Here is a 23,936-nt window from a genome sequence, read left to right as displayed (position 1 = left end):
CATATTTGTATACACCTGTACACCTGTCTGTCTGAATGCCTGTCTATCTGCTAATTGCCTCGCTGGCACTTGCTCTGTTGCCTATATGTTCTGGAGGGAAGAGGGGGTGTAGAAGCAGGAAAAGTTTGGGCCTGTCTGTCTGTTTGTCTGTCTATATGTCTTTTTTGTTTGTCATGTATGTCTGTTTGTGCCACTACAATATATTGTATTGTTATAATATGTTATTTTGGGTTGGGTGGTGCTGGGTGAGGGGTTGGAAATTTATAAGCGTTGCTTCCTTCCATCCCCTTTTCAGACTGTATGTGTAAATTGTTAATTCTTCTTTTTTCTCTTCTCAATGTGTTGTTTTTTTGTTGTTTTTTGTTGTTTTTTTTTCTCATCTTTGGATTACAAGTCTGAAATAAATGAATAATACAATACAATACAAATACAGTGCATACAGTATACGGATTATTTTACTTGTTCAGCAAATTAAATTAGATTATACTGTGCTATTAAACAACCAACAAAATGTTTCAAGAAAGTTTTCTAAAGAATGGTGACAAATTAAAGGAAACAACTTTTCATGTCTGTAAATAGACTTGACGTTAGAACTACAACGGTTAGTAGACTAATAGATAAACAGAAATATAATCGCCAACTATTTAAATATGGGTCCTACCGGCTTCAATACAGCCATTACAGGACATTTACAGTACCAAAGACCAAAGTTTGACTTCCACAAATGCATTACTTAAACATATGTCCGGAAGGGGCTTCAATTCAACACCCATATGCTGCTGATAGCTTAACTGGCTGACATGCAAAACATTAACTCACAATGTTATTCTCTTGTAAAGCTCATGTGGTTAATTCATTCACCAGTATGTCGACCGAAGTGTTTCAACATGTGTTTTGATGGTTCGCAAAACAGACCACCCACCACGCCTCATATAAGCAAAACACAGAGGTATTGATGGAGAGATGAAAGAGACAACTAAAGAGGAACAAACTCACATTGATGTAATTTGCATTGATGTAGTCATCTGCGCTTTTCAGAATGACCCGCGTGGCATCATCTGCAGAGGACAAAAATGCAAGAAAAGAGGGTGAGATAACAAAGAGAGAAGACAAACAAATAATTGGCAAAGGAAGAAAGAAAGGATTCCGATTCACGCACAAGGAGAGATGTCTCTGTAGCGATTTTTGGAAACGTTCTGAGGTAATTTGGCACACAGCATGGTCATTCCCGGCCTCTTTCTGTACAGTTGCTGTAGGAGAAGGAACACAAATTTATATTAAAGTCCGGGCTGCTTGTTTATGGCAAAAACCAGAATCCAGACTATTTAGGTCAATAATTAATAAATATCACGATTGTGACCATGATTACTTGTTGAAACATCATGCATTTAGTTTAAAAAAGACTTGATTTACTTGATATTTAAAAAGAATATAACTGAAAAACAAATTCAAATAAATTATATATACATTCATTAAAGTGAATAAAGAAATAATAAATAAATAATAAAAAAACAGTATGCAACATATTCCAGTCAGTAACTCTTTCAAGACAAAACAAGAGCATCATTGTGAAATCTTGGTAATCTTGTTTTCAGAAACATTAGAAACCACAATCATATTTGAAAATAAAATGTGATTAATCACCCAAGATGTGGTAACAAGAACAATATCAGTAGACGTCCAAATGTTCAATCATCTGGTTTTATATGTAAATGCAAAAAACACCATGGGACTTCCAACTGTATGAAAATACTTTACAAACAAAGTCTAGTTTTGCATGCATGAGCTTTGGGTTCATTTGCGTGTTTATGTGCGTGTTTGTTATCTCACATCTCCTCATCAGTAAAAACAAGAAATGTGTGACATATGTGTTCATCTCTGTGTGAGCATCTGGCACAGTATCTATTGATGCGTGTGTTTATTTCGGTGTCTTTCTCCTTACATCGAACTGTGCCAGTATGGCTCCACTGCACAGGCCCTCCTTCAGTGTGACCATGGAGTCCCTCAAAGCATGCTGGTCTAGCTGGGCGGGGTCCTGAGGGGACTTCTCAGGGATATACTGAAAATCTGGCTCTGAATCGACCTTCTCCTCTACCACGTCATAGATGGCTGAATGGGACAGAGAAGAAATGTGTCACAGTTTATATACACACAGCTGTTGTTATGTAGGTTGAGGCCCGGGGGAATTGATTTACCTTTAAGTACATAATGAAAAAAGAAAACATCCAAGATAAAGAAATGCTAAAAGTCACAACCGCAGCACTGCTTAGGGATATATAGTTATATGCATATATAGCATACAAAACTGCAGGATCAAAAAATGTAAAATGAGGCAGTCAATACATTGATGTAATCTTATATCTACTGTGATGTAAGAGAGGATAGAATCCTTAAATCCCACTTTGACCCAGTTAAAATACCAAGAATTTCCATGTTTCATCATCTTTAAAAGCTCCCCTCCCACTCTGCTGATTCTGATTAAAGGGAATGATTTGCCATTATACACACAGTGAGTGAATGCATACAGCTGAGATGTACAGAAAGCATAATGTACAACTTCATACATCTCCTTTAAAATGACAAGAGTGAGATTGAGCGGTGAAGAAAAGGCCTGAAGAAGAATGAGGACTGGTGACCAGATGTGTAGCTGTTAATCTTCATGAGTGGGCTGCACCAGCTGTCCGTGTGTTACACTTGCCTAGTTATCACTTAAAGGTCCCATATGGTAAAAAAGTGAGAATTACACTCCATCTTTGATTATAAAGCAGGTGGAGGTGCTATATAAATACTGTGAAAGTATCAAAATGCTCAATCCACAGAGAAACTATACTGAAAGAAAGAAAGAAGAAACCTGAACCTTTAACATACTATGGGACTTTTGAGTGTTAACAAAGTGGAGATTCTTTCATCACTATCTTAAAATGGATTGCACCAAACTGAGTAATTCTTACATAGAGGTTAATACTGTATATGTTTACACCCAGTACTGTAACTGCCAGATGTAAGTGTGATGAAGCTGGCGGAACCAACTGACAAACAATAGCTTGCTAATGTCTTCTGAGATGATAACTGAACCATCTCCATGACAACAGAGAAAACTCTAACTGCTGAGGAAGACTGTGAAATATGGTTAAAAATGTTGTTATTTAAGGCAGATACAGTATGTTACAGCTTGTGATGGTTGTGTCTAGATGGTAAGATGGTAAGACTCTCATGAGACTCGCTTTCCAACCACCTATACCAGGGGTGGGCAATTCTGGTCCAGGAGAGCCACTGTCCTGCATGTTTTAGGTAGTGGCTCTCCAGGACCGGAATCGCCCACCCCTGACCTATACTAACGTTTACTGTTTGATTTTAATGCCTAACCTTAACCACTCGAGGTTAAGGCCTAACCTCAACCCTCTTGTGAGACTTTTGCAAATCTTGGGTTACCATCTAAACATGACAGCTTGCAGTGATTTCCTGTCACCGTTGATTGCTTTTGATTGGACAGTGCTGGAGATGTTTCACAGCAACAGTTTACACAAAGTAGTAGCGAAGGCATTCCTCAGCAATCCAAATCACTAAATGACAAGTTTGAAACTAGCTAGTCGTAACAAGGGAAACAGGGAGGAGCTTAATTAAGACACTTCGTAAAGGGTTATGAATAACTGGTGGGTAATGCTTGTACTTAGTTGTGCGATTCCTCACTCAGTTGGTAAAAGTGACACTTTAGATCCAACCGATACCAATAACTCACCATTCGGTCTGACCAATAGGATGAGTTCTCCAGAATGGCTCTCACAGCTGGCTTTTATGAACATGACCACCTGGTCATGGGTGTGGTCGGAGATGTCCCGTCCATTAATTAAGACCACCTGGTCGCCCTCGTTAAGGCGAGGCACACACAGGTCGGCCTGGAGAGGGGGAGAAAACAGAGGGCAAAGAACAAAGAAGGGGAGAAAGAAACAGACAGAGCCGCAATGAGAATGGGGAGATAACATTATTAGTAGGTTGGTAAGATGTGTAGTTTGATAAAAATGTTTGTAATAGGGGAGATATAAGAATGCTAAAATAGTGGCTATTTGTGAAGCTGCATTTGATTTGTGCTATGTTCTTAAACTCAGCACAATTGGAGGTAAATACATTAGCAGTCACCTACAGGCTGTGTGTGGTGGTTTGTTTTCTTACTGATGTTCCTGGAGCCACTCGAGACACAATGATGGGCATCTTCTGGTCAGCTCCACCCTGGAGACACACAAGTGCACATGTAGTCAAGTTCAGTAAACAGCAGAACGCCTTGCACACATTTTGGAAAGCTTAGGCAAGGAGTACAAAGGTGGTCATAATGCAAACAGACAATTTGACTTCACTGCATAAGCAAGAGGGAAAGCAACGAAAAGAGATGAACAGATGAGCCAAGGAACAGAAAAAAAAGAGAGAGGGACCATGAACCTTTTCCAGCAAGTATCGTCTCTCACCTTAACATTGAAGCCAAAACGTCCATGTTCGTCAGGTCTCATCTTGATCAGGACCAGATTATCGTGAGGGACAACTCCATTTAGCTACATGAGCAAAGTTGGACACAGATGCAATAAAAATTTACATACTGCAGACATCTATACCATCCTCCTCTGGGGCCTGGGAATTTCAGCTCTGGCTCCAACACTATGCATTATTACTTGGTTGGTAAAGTCTGTCAACATATATTTTTTACCCCATGCTACTGTTGCATTATATGTACATTTGCATTTAACTGAAATGCCAACACTTTTAATGTAAGTCAGAAAGAGACCTTTGGCCACTAGGGGGCAGAAAAAAAGATCACAATAAACTGAAAAAAACTGTGAGAGATTATTTTAGAGAAAAAAGAACCTTTTTAATTGTGAGAAGCAATTGAAGGCACCCTATGTTGCCATTTATTTACATTGCTAATTATGTTTGTGAATGAAAAATATACTTGGAACTTCAAAATGCACCTAAATATAGAACAATATATTTAATGAAGCCCGATGCCATGTGTAACACAGCTTTTGAAGAGGACTACTGTGGTGAGTATTATATTGAGAAACTGTATGATGTAACTGGGTATCATACTAACTTGTTTTATGTGACTGTTACTGTCTCGTGTTGCTATACTGACCGTAGTCTTATCAGCATTGACGGGAACGTCGTACATCTCGTTCAGGTGGTTGTCCAGCAGGCTCTGCTGGGAGTGGGCCTGGATGATCTGGCTCAAGGTCTTCCTACTCAGCTGCTTGGGGGGAAGAGCTGGAGGTTGGCCATCTAGCCCCTCTGGAGACCTGAGGGAGGTAAATGGAGGGGGAGTCAGGGACAAAAGAGTGTTTAACTCAGATGAAAATTGACAGTTTTGTTTTTGATGGAACAAGTATTTTCCCAACCAATCTGATTGGACCTGTTGTGGTGATAAACAGAACTTTTGAATCACTATTGTACATGATCACACTTGTATCCAATAAAAAACAAAAGCTTACTTCATCACAATTGTAAAATAAAAAATGAATCTGACAACTCGCTGTTTAGCAAAATACCTGCCGATGAAAAACAAGATGGTGGGAAAGCAATAGCACAAATATATATAGGTACTGAAAAAGACCCATGTTGTGGTCTAGCTCAAGATTATTCCTGTTTGTTAAAGAGGTGGGCACTTTAGTGGAAAAAGGGAGAGAGACAAATGGAGAAAACAGATAAAGGGGAGTGTGAGAGAGAAAGAGATTGTAAGAGACAGAGAGGCTTAATAGCACTGTTTTAGTCACAATGCATTAACCTCGATAAAAGCCCCCCCCCCCACCCCCACCATCATACAGACAATAAAAGGCAGTCAGCGTGTATGTCAGGTAAGGCTTTCAGCAACATCATGGCTCACTCTCTGGGGGGTAAAAGCAAGTCATTTCACTCTGTGTTTGTAGCTCATTGAGGTTGTGTGCAGGCACTCCGTAGGGACGAGCGCACCAGTCAAAGAGCATCGCCTTTGTTTTGGCTGCTGCCACTGGTGCCTTTAACACACACACGGAAACTAACATTTATTATGGGTCACAACCAGGTCGGGCTCTCAGAAGGAGGCCAGTGCACAGCAGGCCTGAGCTACGAGTGAGCATCCTCCCACATTACTGTATTTCCTCAACATAACATGGACAAGTGAAATGGATATGGAAGTGTCTTCATATAGGAGTGTTAAGGCTTATTATCCCCGGACAAGACTAAGGCCCTGCTTTTTAGTTTAACTTCTGTCAAATGCCTGGATTGTAATTAAATCCTGGAACTTATTTTGCTTTAAAACGTCCGATATTGTAAAAAGTGGGATTTGTATTCATTTATTATAAAGCAAATTGCATTTCTATATGAATACTGTGATATAAATGCTAGATCCACAGAGAAATGCACACAGCCTGCATTGAGAAACTGTCAATGCGTTTACATGCAGTTTAAAAACCCAATTATAATCGGTTAAGGGCATACTCTGGTTACTTAAACACTGTGTAAACACCGTACCCCAGGTAAAATCAGAGTTCTCATACCACCATTAACAAACTTAGGTAACTCCTTAAGTAACCAAGGTTCTCGTGCCTGTAAACGCTTTACTCGGGTTACTATCGGGTTCCCCATCTGCGCATGCGCCAGGGTTATAACTCCCCCCAACAACAATAGAGCGTTACCTTTAAACCAAGGGAGGATTTTGCCGTGGCAATTAACATCACTACCAAAAAGCCCCGTTTTACCCGTAATTCTGTCCAAAAGTGGGCCATTTCCCCCCGCTTATAATTTTGACATAGGTGACCCGTAAAATAAAGCCATATATCGATCAGCTGTATGTTGGTGGAGCGCCACCTACTGCACCGGAGGTTGAGTTACTCCCGTCATTTTCCCATTCAACCCCTTCTCATGTATACGTGGGGAACTTCAATAATCCTGTTATTCCCTTAACCGAGGTAAGGCCATTTTCGGGCAGACGGGAGGCTTAAAGCGACAGGCGCTTAAAGGGAGCTTTTGAGACAGAGGGTGAATACAGATACATTCAGATAAACAGTACGATAAATGAGATAATGTCTTTTTTGAACAGTAAAGCACATGTCCCCTTTAATGAACATTCGGAGAGCCTGACAGAGGATAAAATGAGTGAGCACAGTGACAGAAAAATCACACGCGGGCACATGAGAAGCCCAAGTCTAAAACAAGCTGCTGTAACACCATGTTGCATTTAAAACCACCAAAAGATAAATTTAAAAACACTGAGTGCACACCCAAGTGTTATTTTCTGAAGGCAAACTTTGCTTTGCAAGGTCTGATTATAGCTTATAAAGAAATGCATCATGACCTTCCATACAGTTGCATACAATGTTGTGTTGTAGTGTATTATACAATTGTCCCTTTTTGTTCCCTGTCACTGTCGGGGGAAATATGGACACTGCATTTTGAAAACGATCACTGTAAGTTGGCGTGGTTAGCTTAAGGGATAGTTTTCACTCGATTTTCACTAGACTAAAAACAGAACATTATGGAGAGAGACTGAGGGTAATGGCTTTGTATTATTGCTTATGTGTGGAACTGACATAGCGTACAACTGTGGCCTGTGGGACAGAAAGCAGATTCTAATTTGGTTTTTATTGGAGGAAAATCTTGGGAGGAACATAGGGAAAATTTGGATTATGGGCCAGACAGTGTGACACACATGCAAATATTGGAATAAGTTCCAGTCATGTCAGCTAAGATTTTAAATATAAGGTCATTGTATATGAATGAGTATGAAAAAAGTCAGACTATTTAGGGCAAAGGGTATGTTAGTACATATTATGTAGAACTGATAGCTGCTCACCCAAACAAAAGTGTAATCTGAATTGGAAGCAAATCTTTTAAGACATCACAATGGAGCTGGCAGAGGAGGTAATTTAGAGCCATCAAAGCTAAGCAGGATGATTAAAAAAAACATGAATTTGTTTCTTTTGACAATAATCTACTACCGTTTTGGGAATATTTGTAGTCCAATAGTGTTATCAGAGTTGAGGAAGATCAAAGCAACCCTCGGATCTGACTCTAAAGGATTTATTTTCTCATCTGTGGGTTTTTTTCAGGGCCCACACCACAACAGATAAACGGACATCTCAGTAGAGTGGAAAAAATGATTTAGGCAAGAAAATTGGGAGATTGGGAAAATGAAACACCAAGTTACCCCTTCCTGCCACTGCACTTACAGAAAGTCACCATGTCAAGGCACCACGTAAACGGCTCAGTTTAGTCCTATACACCCTAGTTTGAGTGCAAGAAGCCCAATGTGGTTGTATAAAGTTATAATCGAAACGCTTGATTCTTTTGTGTGCAAATGACGTTAAATAAAAATCAGTCAGGAGACAGGAGATATACCAGACACATCTGTTGACAAACTGACAAAGAAAAAATGTTGAAAAAGAAGCCCACCAACATACTCATTTTAGTAGTGCTTAAGTCAAAGTTCCTTATTTGATAAATGCAATCCATAATAGCAGGTTGGTATTAAAAATGGTGATGGACAAATCACATAAAGCCAATAAAATAATGTGCATGTATAATGTGTGCTGTCTGAGGAAGAGAGAGCAGGTGATTATGTCATCGCTCTGGAACTGAGTGATGAGCCAACAACTTGCCGTGTGTGTTCGTGTGTGTGTGTGTGTGTGTGTGTGTGTGTGTGTGTGTGTGTGTGTGTGTGTGTGTGTGTGTGTGTGTGTGTGTGTGTGTGTGTGTGTGTGTGTGTGCGTGCGTGCGTGCGTGCGTGCGTGCGTGCGTGCGTGCGTGCGTGCGTGCGTGCGTGCGTGCGTGCGTGCGCGCGTCTTTAGCTTTGTAGGCAGCAGAACTAACACTGTAATGTTACTCACTACTCCAACTGAGAAATGTTCCATCTTTCCATCTCCATTCTCTCTCTCTCTGTCTTTCACACATACACTCCCTACTTTTGCCTCATTCAAATGAAAGACAACAGAGCATAAACGGGTCCAAGCCAACAGCACATATGTGCATCTTACATCCATGGCTCATTTCCAGCTCATAAAAAACATAACATTCCAGGCATCTATTTAGTGTCTTTGAGGGTTTTCCTACTAGGAAGAACCATTCTCACCTATGAGTCATTGATAAATAGTAAAAGCAATGTCACTGAACATTATTAGACCCTTCAGCAGTGTGCCAGCTCAGACAAAGGCTTTGTTGAGTGACTGAGCACCTGAGCAAGAGAGCAAATGACTGGGAGCAAGTTTGCAGTTCAAACAAGTCTTACATTCCACCAATCAGTGATCATTTTCAGACACATTCAAAACATTGAGACATTGGCGACGAAGAGGATCAAAAGGTGAGGAATGTGAGCACTGACATCTACTGAAAGACAGATTCCAAATACTGTACTGGTGTTTTCTGTTTTCAGAAGAACAGTGGAAGGAACATTTCATGGATGCATCAGTAATACTGTCTATATTTTTTTCTTTTCTAACACTCCACTGTTCTTTAGAAGAACACTTTGCTTTTACTCATAGGTTTTCAGGCTTCAAACTGAAATGTGGAACTTTGTTAGTTCAAGGAATTTACACAAGAACACGCACACGCACGCGCGCACACACACACACACACACACACACACACACGCATGCACGCACGCACACGCACACGCACACACACACGCGCGCACACATGCGCGCACACATGCGCGCACACACACACACACACATATGCCTAGTTCAGCCCTGTTGTATAACCTCTCCACCCTGCTAGCCGCTATAAACACATTTTACGGGCTGTTTTTCAAAGGGTTCATCTTTCAATGGGGCCAGCTAAGTGACACTGGGAGAGGGTGTGAATTGTTGGGAGAAGCCACAGGCAAAGACAGACATTTAAAAAACAGTCAACTCAGCAGTACACTCAGACAGAGTGGCACTAACACTGATGAGTAAAATTAAACTACAAAATTAAAGGGCGGCTGTTTTGAGGGGGTGCTGTATTCATAAGGCAGTTAATTTAAAGCGAAATCTAAATCCTTACCACCACGTCAAAGGTTGGTATTTTGTCCCCAAAGACAAACATCTTTAAAGAGAGTGGGCGGGATGTGTGTGGATTAAAATCAAAAACACAGAGGAGGAAGGGAAAGAAAAAGAAACGCTTAGAAGTATGAGAGTGACAGTAACAACTCACGGAGTGGAGTCCAAGCTGATGCTGTTAGCCTGCGTGGACGACGCCGACTTGTGATTGGAGGAGGAGAAGACAGGCAGGCTGGGTGAAGCGTGGATCACATGATCAACCAGGTGGCCAACCGACGACGGGCGTAGTCGTGTGCCCTCTTGTACAAACAGTGAATTCCTGATGAACAAAGACACATTGTCGAAGGGCTGAGAATACAACCTGGAAACCTTTTGGGTAAATACCAAAATGTGTCTGTTGCTTCAGGTATCAAACACTACAGTACTACAGTAGACCAAAGATGGCATCCAATGCTTGCTGGGAACTGTAATCTTGTTTAAACATTCTTCAATAAGGGTGCTCATTAAACAAACAGAATTAACCTTTTCAGAACAGGTTATGACATAAACTACAGACTTTAGTGAGTTACCGATGACAATGTTTTTTTCTAGAAAAATTTTATTTAAAAACTCATGAACTGTAGTTGTTGTAAGGGGAGACACTACGGGTGAAAAGGGGACATTTTAACTAATAAATATCATCATGAAATCTCCCCAGTTCATTACTTACAATAAGACAATCCGTTTTTTATTACAAGTTTTCTGAAATCTTATGTTTAAATATGCAACTGAGGCATTACCTAATGCTAACCTTTGGTGAATTTTGAATGCCAATAGACAAAGTATAGTGAAACAAACACCTTAAGTGCTTTTGGGATGTTTTCTTTCCACTAGTCTAAAAGAAGGAATGTTAAGAAAATTAGCCCAAAATTTTAAACCAGTGCATGAAATTGCTGTTTTCGCCTGCTGTGTCCCGCCTTAAAGCTATACCTGGCTTCTCTTTAGCTGAATTAACTTAATTTAATGTAATCCATTTGCTGTCAAAACAGTAATTTTAAATATCCCTCACCATTTTGAATATGATGACATTTCAATTTTCACTGCCGCAATTGTCTAAGTTGTGACATAACTGAACCTCAACCTGGTATGAACCATGAAGCTTGAACTCACTGATTGGGCGTCCCAGGCGGTGAGCGAGTGGGCAGGCTCTGGGTCTCCAGTCTCTCATCTGATAGGCTGTTCCTGCTGACCGACTCCCAGTCAGTTCCGCCCACCAACTTCCTGGCCAATGGCTTGCTGGGAGATCTGTGCAGGCGGAGGGATTAGTTTTGTTGAGGCCCAAATAGAAACAATAGTAATAATGACGTATGTTCCGGTGTGTTCATCAACCTTTAGAGGCTTTTGATGGCGTGATTGAACTAACCAAGAAAGACATGTTGATTACCTGGCAAACACTCTATCCTTGATGCCTTTCTCCTTTCCATACTGCACAGATTGCACCTCCGTCCGCCCACTAGAGACAGAACAAAATAACAAAAACAACAATCAGTGGACAGTCTTAGAAAACCTAATCTTAACTGGAGTGAAACAGGGTGAACTCTTGGGGTTTAGCGATGTTTACTTTTTTATTTTCTTCATGAAAAATTCTGCCTTTAAATAAACAAATCAAATAACACCAGCATTAACAGTTGAGCATAGTCTCCGAGCTAGGAACACATTATCATATGATACACTTTTAAGAACATGTTAAAAACACAAAAGTGTATTCTCAATGGTAAGCCAATATCTTCAATACACACACACATACGGTCAAGCCGAGCATCAGAGTGAGGCTTTCCGGGGGCTGTTCAATAATACATCACAAGACCTCCAGCTCTTAATTCATCTCTTACTCACATTTCACATGAAAGGGAAATAATAATTAAAAAAAAAACGATAAAGTCAAACGAGGTTGTCTCAAGGCACAACACAGTACAGTGATTGTATTCTGCTTTTTCAGTCCCCTTCATACTTTAAAATCCCACAAATGTACAATAAGTCAGAATAATGTAAAGACGTTTGTTAAAGAACGGAGTGGTGTAAAGTGACTTCCACATGATGCTTGCACCATGAATAATTAAAATGTGGTTTTCTGGGGGAAAATAGCATGAGAGGCACCCACTAGCCTGCCAGTGTTTGAGTGTCTCAACCCGAAGTAAAGCAACTGCATCAACTTCAAACATGTACTTCTGTTGATGTTTCCCTGGAGTGGGACTTCTGCTGAGAGTCAGACCAAAGGAAAAACAGACAAAGCATCAACAAGTCTGGTCCATGTATGTGTGTGCGTGTGTGTGTGTGTGTCAGATTGAGTGTGTGCACATGTCAATCTGCTAAAGTCTGCCTGTCAAAAGGGTTCTTTAAAGGAATTCTCTGTTTTGCTTCGTGGATGCTCTCTTCCTCTAGGAGTGTATACGTATGTTTGTGCGTCTTCTTGTTCTTACCAGTATCTGAACTTTGAGCCAAGGGTGAAGTAGTGAGCAAAGAAGTTCTTTTGTGGTGGGATGGGCCGATCCAGCCTAAAGAAGGTGTGGTGCTCCACACAGGCCTTCCACAGGTTTTTACAAGCCCGATAGTTCACCATGTTGAAACCCAGCAGTGTTTCCCGGGTCTCAGTCTGTGTGCAGGGAGGGAAAGACAACAGTTAGTGGGCTGAAAAATAGAACATGTGAGGTGACAGTGCGTTATCAGCATTCGGCCAGTTTATCTGAGTCCAAGACTAATGCAAGTAAAGATGCATACATGCAGTGAAGACAGGCAGTGTCAGCACACCGTCTCAACTGTTTATCCATTACCTTTAGCTAACCATTTCAACTGTTTATCCATTACTTTTAGCTAACCATTTCAACTGTTCATCCATTACTTTTAGCTAACCGTCTCAACTGTTTATCCATTACCTTTAACTAACCATTTCAACCTTTCATCCATTACCTTTAGCTAACAATTTCAACTGTTTATCCATTACTTTTAGCTAACCATTTCAACTGTTTATCCATTACCTTTAGCTAACCATTTCAACTGTTCATCCATTACATTTAGCTAACCATTTCAACTGTAAATCCATTACCTTTAGCTAACCATTTCAACTGTTTATCCATTACTTTTAGCTAACCATCTCAACTGTTCATCCATTACCTTTGGCTAATCATTTCAACTGTTAATCCATTACTTTTAGCTAACCATTTCAACTGTTAATCCATTACATTTAGCTAACCATCTCAACTGTTCATCCATTACATTTAGCTAACCATTTCAACTGTAAATCCATTACCTTTAGCTAACCATTTCAACTGTTTATCCATTACCTTTAGCTAACCATTTCAACTGTTCATCCATTACTTTAAGCTAACCATCTCAACTGTTTATCCATTACTTTTAGCTAACCATCTCAACTGTTCATCCATTACCTTTGGCTAATCATTTCAACTGTTAATCCATTACTTTTAGCTAACCATTTCAACTGTTAATCCATTACATTTAGCTAACCACTGCAACTGTTTATCCATTACTTTTAGCTAACCATTTCAACTGTTAATCCATTACTTTTAGCTAACCGTCCCAACTGTTTATCCATTACTTTTAGCTAACCATTTCAACTGTTAATCCATTACTTTTAGCTAACCATTTAAACACAGTTTATTCATTACTTTTACCTAACCATTTCAACTGTTAATCCATTACTTTTAGCTAACCATTTTAACTGTTTATCCATCACTTGTTTATATCCATTAGTTTTAGCTAATGGTTTTCAACTGTTTTTCCCTTACTTTTTTTTTTTTTTTTTTTTTTACAAATTTCTTTATTTCATTTTTGAGTTTCATACTTAGTCAGAGCGTTACCTTTAAAGTGAAAAACAAAAAACCCTCCCTTCCAACAATCTGTTTCAGACTTAGTCACAATAACCAGCTGAGTAATTAAATAACAGATAATATAAGTAGATAATTAAGGTACAATGAGACAAAATAGAGCAAAAACTGTACATAGTACAAATAAATAAAGTAGTTAAAGAAAAAAAAAAGGGGGGGGTGTCTTTCCTTCCTAGTATTAGGAAGCATTCTCAGCATAATCAGGAGTAACAGTAAGACGATTACTAGAGAGCCTGCAGTGGGTCCCAAGTTTTGTGGAATGCTGTCAAAGATCCCCTCTGTGAGAACCTTCACTTCTCTAACCGTAGACATTGCAAAATTTCACATATCCAACTGTTGTGAGTCGGTGGAGAAACAAGTTTCTATTTAAGGAGACTGTTACGTCTGGCGAGCAGGGTGGTAAAGGCAACGACACGCTGCGTAGTGGGGGAAGATTTTCAGATGGAGGGAGACCAAAAAAGAGCAGTCAAGGGATTGGGTTCCAAATTCGTGTTAAGAGCCTGTTTGAGCGTTTGGAATACATCGGACCAAAAGTCAGCAAGCTTCGGGCACGTCCAGAACATGTGTGTGTGGTCAGCTGGGGACTGCTTACAAAGGGTTACAAGCATCTTAGCCAATTTACCTTTGGTGAAACAGGCTCTATGAAGCACCTTCCACTGTAATAGGCCATGCCTGGCACAAATCGAAGATGAGTAGATCAGTTTGAAAAATGTCCCTCCACTAGAACACAGCAATGTCGACCCCCGTATCCTTATCCCTTACTTTTAGCTATCGGTTTCAGCTATGAATCCGTTACTTTTAGCTAAACATTTTAACTGTTTATCCGTTACCTTTAGCTATATATTTCAAACATGTATCCATAAACCTTCAGCTAACTGCTCCTTCTTCCCTCTGTGCTTGTTAATTAGTTTTGACACATTCTCAGTCGCAACATGTGGTGTTAAGGTGTTACAGTTGACTAAAAATGGCAGTATATTTTTAATCAATTCCTAACATCTATCAATACTGTAGCCTTTAATCTGTTGAGCTGTTCTACATTCTTTCTTTTAACCCTGGCAGCTACAGAGGTACCCTATTGGGTACATGTACCCCTGGTTGGGATTTGCAGAATTTTAAATTACGGAGCCTGATATTTATGCCATGTATTTCAATAGGAAGTTAATGTACAGTAACAGTAATGTTCAAACCAGTGCTGCTCTATTGATGGAAGTAGACAAGGAATGGGAAGGGGGAAAAAATCAAAACTGTATCATTTCAATCTCAGCAATAACACACTTTTAATGCATAAAAATCAAGGCTTTGATATTAAAAGCACTGTAAGGATGAATGAGGATTATTCATAATAATGTGGTGGAAATACTCATTAAGTAGCCTGTTGCAGATCTGAAGACAGAATTGTTTGTTACATTAAGAATAAAAAACAAATCCATGTCTCAAAACAGGGATGCAGGAAACAGTAGGGGACTAAAGCAACCAGTCAACCAGGACACAGACAGCGGGGGGTTAATCCGACACTGATTTCACACGGGCAGACACAGCTCAGCTAACATCTACAGTAAATACACACACATTTATACAGCCAGTATGTGTGTGTGTGTATGTGTATGTGTATGTGTATGTGTATGTGTGTGTGTGTGTGTGTGTGTGTGTGTGTGTGTGTGTGTGTGTGTGTGTGTGTGTGTGTGTGTGTGTGTGTGTGTGTGTGTGTGTGTGTGCCTGCCTACCGCCTCTCTTCTTAGCTGGACGAAGAACTGTTTGCACTTGAAGGAGATTTTCACTATTTTCAACCTGGAAGTGGAAAAAGACAAAACAGTACAAAAAGGAAGTTAGTGTAACATAAAATGTAAATGTTAAAATCTAACACTTTTTAACAATTAACTGAATTTTAATATAATATAATCATTACACAAAAAATGTGTTTCATACTTGCTTTACTGTAAAGTAAATAAAAAATATGTTTTGGGTATTTCAATAACCATTTAAAATATATAGTAAAACGACAAAATCTACTACTAATGTGCAGAAGAAAGGTTGTCGCTACTTTTAAGGATATTTTTGTTTCTGTTGCTATTTTTCTTGGATGTAACTAGGTAGCTAGCTAGGTATGCAGGAAGTTGATGTTGCCGTTCCTAACCCCACCAACAAAGCTCTAATTGGACTGCTTTTCCAACATGCAGAAACAGTAACCAATGAAGAAAACCACAGAACTATTTAAACTTCTTCAGGAAATGTGGAATCTGGATAGCTATCTGAAGGTCTGCAACCATGCTGGGCATATTTTTGATACCTTTGGAAACCCTGAGTTAAAAACTGGATTTAAAATGAAGCTACAACAACATTTGTATGTACAGCCCAACTGTATAATGATTGACCCTTCAGCGTGTCGGTGGTATTTGAAAGGTTAAAATATAACAATACCATATTCATCTTTTCATTTTTCCATGCCCAAGTTAAAGCTTAACAGTACTCACTATCGCTCCAATCTACCATATTCTAAGCCCTATACAGGTAAGTTAACATAACTGACAGTGTAGTTAGAAGCATGACATGTCCAAACTTCCCTTTCAGGAATCAATAAATAGAATTGTACAAGCACACAATGAATCGCCTGTTCTTAAAATAAGCTGACCGATGCGTCACATCCTAAGTGTGCATTTAACCTCCGACCCGTTCCTCCTTTCATAGCTGGAGTGTAAGAGTATGACCACAGTGGAGTACCCCAGTGGTTAAGCAACATCCATCTTTTCTCATCAATCTGAGTGTTACCTAGTCATGCATCTAAAGAGGCAGAAACAGTATAAAATAATATTTGAATCATAAAACCACACACGCACGACCACAGTAAGAGGTCTGCTGATGAGCAGCAGCAGAGTAACATAATCCCTTCCTAGAGCTCTGTTGCTGCTGTGACTCATCGCTCCCTGCTAAATATATTTTACATACTTACTCACACACTCTTGCATGGACAAACACGTACACACAAACGCACACAAACACACACACACACACACTCAGGCAGAGTGTGAGTCATGCCCCATCTTAGTGTGGCTCATTTGTCAGGCTGCTGTGAACAGAAATAGGAAACAGGCAAAAATTTAAATGTCTCTCTCTCGACCCTTCCGTACTGTATGTAACAGTTCAATTTATAAGAGGAGAGGAACAAGGACGGGAAGACTGGAAAGACACCAGGAGAAGTGACAGGACTTAAGCAGATGTAAAAACAGTGAGCCTTTGTTTAAGAGAGACTCTAGAAAGAAAACACGAAGAAGAGAGAGAAGAAAAATCCGTGAGCATAGGGTTGAGGGACACTGTTGACTATTGTGTCGCTCTCTCTTTCTCACACATGGTAGTGGACAGCTGTTAGGGACACCACTGTTGGTCTCTAAATTTAGCTCAAGTGACTGGATATGCAGACACTGACAAACTTGCTTCAACTGTTTTTTTTTCTCCACTTAGCCTTTGAATTGATTTACATTAATGCCATGTAGACCCTGACCAAAAACCACGTCTTTACCCTAAAAATGTCATGGTTTGGCTTTTTGTCCCCAAACGGGAGGCGAGTCCCCAGATTTACGACTTTGGTCCCCACATTGTCTGTAATAGAAAACTGTTCCCTCAACAAACCCTACATCAGCACTTACTCAAACTCATCTAATCGAAGACATCTTACTGATGTCAGGCCTTCACTTATGTTCGTTCACACACACACACACACAAACACATACATACACCAGCTGCTATGTGCATTTGGTCAGGGTGTGTGTGTGTGTGTGTGTGTGTGTGTGTGTGTGTGTGTGTGTGTGTGTGTGTGTGTGTGTGTGTGTGTGTGTGTGTGTGTGTGTGTGTGTGTGTGTGTGTGTGTGTGTGTGTGTGTGTGTGTGTGTGTGTGTGTGTGTGTGTGTGTGTGTGAAGCCTACACACGAGTGAATTATCTTCTGGAGTTACAGGGATTTGAGTAGTTACTATCCCAACCCCCGGCACCCATTAACATTTAGCCTCCCACAGTGCAGCAGCAGAGGATGGGAGATTTCCAAGAATCAATGCTTAGGAGAGAAAACGAGAGAAAGAGACATATGGACCGATGACTGTATGTGAATTAGAAAAAGAGAAGTAAGAAAAGGACATAGAGAGAAGGATAGCGAGCAGATTTGATGTCTATAATACTTCCAGGAAACCCAGTTTAACACAAGAGTCACTCGATATATCTGATGGAATTATCTGCGTAATTCTAGAGAAGATCAAATAAGGCTTAAATGCTAATATGCTATGTCAATAATCACTATGTGAGAGGTTACCAAAATATTATGCAACACATATCTCAGCAAAAAGGGCTCTTGGATGCGGTTCAAGTGGAGCTGGCAGCAGGCTGATGGACAGAGAGGTGGGCTTGTGACAAGAACATCCACAGTTTGATTCCCCAGATCAAGTAAAATCCGTCCGTAAATGACAGAGCTCTCTAGTCTTGTCAACAATTACTGCCCAAACCACAAAAAGCAAGGCAGCAAAGATCCAATAGTTCCAGTGGAGCTTCTAAGAGTGACCGTGTTTTTGGAATGAACATATCAATGGAGAAATGTTGTTTTTTATTTCTAGCAGTTCTCTGTTATCCAGCCACAGTTCTACTCATTCAGACCTGAGAGCTGCCAGGTTTTCTGCCGTTGGCTTCACTGAAACTATTGGTTTTCAGCCACCTTGCTTGTGGGCTCTCAGCAGGTGTAACTGAATCTATTGAACTCCTGATCACAAGCTTGTTTCACATCTTACACTTAATGTGGGTGGCATGCTTCTTCAAAGAGCATGTATGTATTTTCTTTCCCTACAGCCAACACACGGAGGAATTTGCCCACTTGCTACTTAACTGAAACTATGGATGGAAAGTTTGAGTTAAAAATCTACTCCAGCGTTAGGCATTAACAACTTTCCCACTACCCGTCAGTTCCAAGGCATCCCACAAGGTCCCGTACTTGGTCCTCTCCTGTTTATCCGCTACCTGCTCACCCCCCGTGATTTCATCTTTTTTTCATGTTCTCCATTTCCACTGCTGCGTCGATGATTACGTATCCACTAAATCCATCGCCACTGCAACTCAGTCCACCCTGACCAACTGCCTCACTGAAATTAAGCCTGATCACAAGCTTGTTTCACGTCTTACACTTAATGTGGGTGGCATGCTTCTTCAAAGAGCATGTATGTATTTTCTTTCCCTACAGCCAACACACGGAGGAATTTGCCCACTTACTACTTAACTGAAACTATGGATGGAAAGTTTGAGTTAAAAATCTACTCCAGCGTTAGGCATTAACAACTTTCCCACTCCCCGTCAGTTCCAAGGCATCCCACAAGGTCCCGTACTTGGTCCTCTCCTGTTCATCCGCTAACTGCTCACCCCCCGTGATTTAATCTTTTTTTCATGTTCTCCATTTCCACTGCTGCGTTGATGATTACGTATACACTAAATCCATCGCCACTGCAACTCACTCCACCCTGACCAACTGCCTCACTGAAATTAAATCATGTATGCAAGCCAAATACTAAAACTGGATTGTGACAAATCTGATATGCTCACCACTGGTCCCAAAGCTCTGTGTGTGTGTGTGTGTGTGTGTGTGTGTGTGTGTGTGTGTGTGTGTGTGTGTGTGTGTGTGTGTGTGAGACTCACCATGGGAAATAGTTGATTCGTACCCTGTTCTTGTAAATCACAATACCAGCAGACATCACCCCAAGAAGAATCTCTGTGTTGCTCTGGTCCTGAAGAGAGGAGAACAGAGTGTGTGAATGAGTGTGTGTGTGTGTGTGTGTGTGTGTGTGTGTGTGTGTGTGTGTGTGTGTGTAGCGAAGCAGAGCGGAACAGAGACACAATGAGAGTACAACAGGAAAAAAAAACTAGTAGCATATAAGCAGTTTGTGAAAACAGATCTGCCTCTGGGTCCACCTGTCTCAAACTAAGAGTAGAGGTTATATGGACACAGAGAGACAAGAGCAGTGTATGTGGGGATGGGTCCAATAAACATCTACAGAAGATTAGAGAAGACCTTGTTTAATGCTTATTGACTATCTAATTTAGAAATGTAATTTTATACAGTGCTGCACTGGATATCCTGCATGTGCAATGTGATACGGATGATGACAGTGATGAAACATGTTTGTGTTGTGCTGCTTTATGGAGACAACAATATATATGACCATAATGTTTTGATCATAATCATAAATAGCCTAAACTGGAAAACCAACCTGGAGACCATTAACCACCTCGGATTATTGGCATATTTTGTTCATGATAATGGTGATTACAGGAAAGGCTTTCGTCTTTACTTCTTGATTATTCAATTGATGCATATTTTGACATTTTTGGAAATGAAGGCTCATACACAGAACAAATGCTTAGAAATTAAAGATTATTACATTAAAAGCATGGCTACTCCCCAACCAAATTATGCAAGCAATGTTTATATTATTGTACTCAAAATAAGATCACTTTCCTTTAATCGATTTCACCTCCTGGTTTGTGAGCAGGTTTACTTTCAACAGCCGTTCTAAGAGTGTGTTGAAATTTGAAACCAACTTATTAAGTCCCAATCGGTAAAATAATAATAATAATTGGGATGTTTTCTACATGACCCAAACCCTTTTCTCATTGGTTCTACTTTTATAAGTATTATTATGTAGTTTTATTGTCTGATTCTATTACTGCTTTTATGACTGAGTGTTTTTATTGTTTTATTTTGTAAGGTGACCTTGGGTGTTCAGAGAGGTGCCCATAAATAACATTCATTATTATTATTATTATTATTACAAATACTGTATATGGAAGAAATCTATCTAAATGATGACTTGGCTACTCCGATGGTACTATCGGTCACTCTTTCAGTGAGAACTGAATGCCAAGGTGGGACATTTCTGCAGCATGTGGGCATCAACATCAACTGAAACTCCGCCAACCTGCTCTCATTCCTCCTCAGCTCTGAGAGAACTGTGTTGAATCAACCATGTTGTGACAGTGGTCGTAGGTTGGGACTTTCTGATATAAATTCTATTACCACAGGCTGAATGTGGATATGGACTAAATGATCTAGTACTTCACACGGAGACGGAGAAGACTAGTGTGAGATCCCAGATACCCTGACATGTCTAACAGCCTGTGTGGCCTAGACAAACAGAAACACAGACACAAACTAACTTAAAATGTATATAGCTATCTTTAACACACAAACATACACACCAAAACAAGTGTCAGAGTCACAGAATAAAACCTTACTTACCCTTGCATAGTGCAGCTCTACCCCGTAGAGCTCCAGCGTGCGTGCTGTGTTCAGATAATTAAACTCTGACTGGGCGGGAGATAGACCACTGAGAGAGGGAGAGAAGGGGATGGGTACAAAGACAGATGGGGGTGGGAGGTTGTGCGTTGGAGCAAAGGGGGTGATGATGACGACAGGTAGAAAAAGAGAGTGTGCATTACAGAGACATATGGCGGAGGAGAGAGAAAGGGAAGGGCACAAAATGAAACAAAAGAAAAGGGCGATCAGAGATATGAATGAAGTAACATCGGGGAAGTGAACCTTAAAGTATGTGAATGTGTTTTCTTACATATTTCTCAATTTAAATGACACTTTCACTATTTTGACTTAATATGATGTACAGTGATGGTAGAATTAATCAACTTAAACTGCAACGTATCTGGACATAGAGTTATCTGTCAAAGGGCCTGGAATCAAATTCATTGTTGAGTGATTTTCCTGCACCATGCCAGGTTGAATGTGTCACTGCCTTTGCATTTTCGTTTTATCGTTCATTTTAATGTGTAAGGCATCCCTACTGTGCTTGTTTGTGCAGCTCATCGTACCTGTGCTGCTGGTGATGTTTGGAGACCTCTTTGTGGAAGTCTTGCGGAGGATTGGCCAAGAAGCAGAATTCCGACAGATAGCCTGCTGTATGCTCCGTTTCACTGTAGTCCCCCAGCTCGGCTGGAGAGAGAGAGATTGATGTAATGTCAACGCTCGCAAGAAGGAAGAAAGACACAGATAATGAGACATGGATGATAGAGAGGTTTGTGCTCAATGTGCACAGGTATGCTACATAATTATCCCTTTAGAAAATGATTGTGACACAGGATTGAACCAAATTGAATTATTGTGTGATATCATGAACTGGAGCTGTAATTGTGACTCAGAATAATAAAAAAAATGTCCATATCATACAAACATGTCACTGATGTCATTTCTGTTTTATTTAGTGATGGTTGTTATGAATTTATTTGAAATAAGCAGACAAGTGCTGCAACATGCAAACTGAAAAAAAATATACTGATTATTTAAAGTACTAACAATAAACCCCTGAACCCAGTGCCATACACTACCTTTTCTGTCAGCATCTTTAGTGACATTTGCACTCGTTCATTGACCTTCTTTGTCTACACTTTCTCAGTCACTCATCCTCTCTCACCTCTTAATCTCTTCTGCTGTCTCATTTACCCTTCACTGTGCATTTGTTTACACATCGGAACAATCACAATGGTGACACAAAATACTGAATCTTCACACCTTAGCCGCGAGTTTCTCACAGCCTCTTCCAATCCTCTTCTATTAAGAGAGTATGTATTAGCATCACGAGATTGAGTGTCTCGATTGTTTGTGTTACTACGTCCAAATTTCCCACAGAGCTAAAAGGCGATGCAACCCTTCTATAATCATACTAACACACTAGCAGACCAACATATACTACAGGCCAAAGCTAAGACTGTGTTTGAATACAACGCAAATCTCAAAGAACATGTCAAAAACTAAATGGCAAGAATAGATCAATGATCTCTTTTCTAATTAATGTAGTTGATATAGTAGATGACCATTTAAATGTGGCTCAAAATATAAAAAAGTTAGACTGTATGAGCAAAAAGTCAGCTGTTTTTACACAAAGATGAAGAAAGGATTGTTTGTTGGTAACAGGCAGAGAGAAGTGAAATGATTCCCAGATCTCTTTTAGTTTTCAGAGCCCTTAAGAGAGAAAGTGCTCAAAGCAATTCCCAAAAGCCATTAGCTCCATAGCTAGCGGTTAAAGCTCAGAAGCATCAATTTACTCAAGTAGTCCCTGGACTAACCTACTAGCCGGTAGCCTAAGCACATTGACCAACGAATCAATTGAAGCTCACCTGCTTATTGATGTGCACACAGCTCCAGGGAGAAATATATGTACAGTCAATAGCTTGCATTTTAGAACAGTGGGGTAACGTTGGTTTTGACTGCATGCTGCAGTAAAGTTATTACTTTAACAAGGCTCAATGTTAAGGCTGATGAAGCTCAAAGACTAGCTGACAACCTGATCTCTCTTTACATATTCATTGATTGATGTGAAATCCATACTAGCTCGAGCACAGGCTCCTTATAATGATGTTATTGACCAGGGAAGCACAAACAAGATTTTTTACTCTTCATTTGTGATGATTGATTTACATATATTGTGGGTAATTTAGCCCAGGAGTGCATGTTCAGTAGTTTTGTATGCTTTCCTTGACAGAAACTCTGACTGTGTCCAACATCCACCACTGTCAATATGAACACATTAAGGAAAGCAACGCCAGTATGCAACTCTGTGAAAACCAGCTTTAAAGGTCCTATTGTTACATAAATGTCCATGTCTCTTGATTATAAAGCAGGTCAAGATGTTTTTTAAATATCGTTGTAATACACTGACGTTAGCTGACGTGCTAACAAGCTGACTAGCTTTTTTAATCGTTTCCAACAGGTTAGGAAGAATTTGATGGGGTAACGTTAGGAAAAATGTATCACCACACACTTAACATTACTTGACAGCCTACTTACTGGCTAAGTTGATTAGTCAAGTTATAAATGCAGCGTTTCAGACAAAAGGTGAATACAGGTATATTCAGACAGATAGTTTGAGAAACATAATGCATTTTTTGAACATTTAAGCATGTAAACATGTTCTAGTATAACTACAAAATAAGAGTATGAACCTAAAAATGAGCATACTATGGGACCTTTTAACAAATATGTGTTATGTCAAGATTTTTTAACCAAATCTCCTTTTTTTTTTCTGAAAAAAA

The 23,936-nt window shown here is 40.0% G+C and overlaps 1 protein-coding gene across 2 annotated transcripts in view; it reads right to left on the bottom strand.

Moving 5' to 3' along the window:
• ptpn4a (protein tyrosine phosphatase non-receptor type 4a) overlaps positions 1-23,936 on the bottom strand; it is a 77,256-nt gene that overhangs the window by 6,390 nt on the left and 46,930 nt on the right. For both annotated transcript variants that reach the window (XM_083921258.1, XM_083921259.1), the window contains exons 8-22: positions 21,720-21,840; positions 21,136-21,223; positions 19,536-19,624; positions 15,601-15,664; positions 12,455-12,627; positions 11,419-11,487; positions 11,145-11,279; positions 10,150-10,314; positions 5,123-5,282; positions 4,461-4,544; positions 4,171-4,227; positions 3,740-3,896; positions 1,943-2,109; positions 1,160-1,250; positions 997-1,058 (exon numbers count right to left, since the gene is read on the bottom strand). In XM_083921258.1, coding sequence (XP_083777384.1) covers positions 997-1,058; positions 1,160-1,250; positions 1,943-2,109; positions 3,740-3,896; positions 4,171-4,227; positions 4,461-4,544; positions 5,123-5,282; positions 10,150-10,314; positions 11,145-11,279; positions 11,419-11,487; positions 12,455-12,627; positions 15,601-15,664; positions 19,536-19,624; positions 21,136-21,223; positions 21,720-21,840 — 1,682 coding nt within the window. The remainder of the gene's footprint in view (positions 1-996; positions 1,059-1,159; positions 1,251-1,942; positions 2,110-3,739; positions 3,897-4,170; positions 4,228-4,460; positions 4,545-5,122; positions 5,283-10,149; positions 10,315-11,144; positions 11,280-11,418; positions 11,488-12,454; positions 12,628-15,600; positions 15,665-19,535; positions 19,625-21,135; positions 21,224-21,719; positions 21,841-23,936) is intronic.

This window comes from Echiichthys vipera (genome assembly GCF_963691815.1).
Source record: "Echiichthys vipera genome assembly, chromosome: 10".
Lineage (NCBI taxonomy): Eukaryota > Metazoa > Chordata > Actinopteri > Perciformes > Trachinidae > Echiichthys > Echiichthys vipera.
This window is presented reverse-complemented; position numbering and strand designations above follow the sequence as displayed.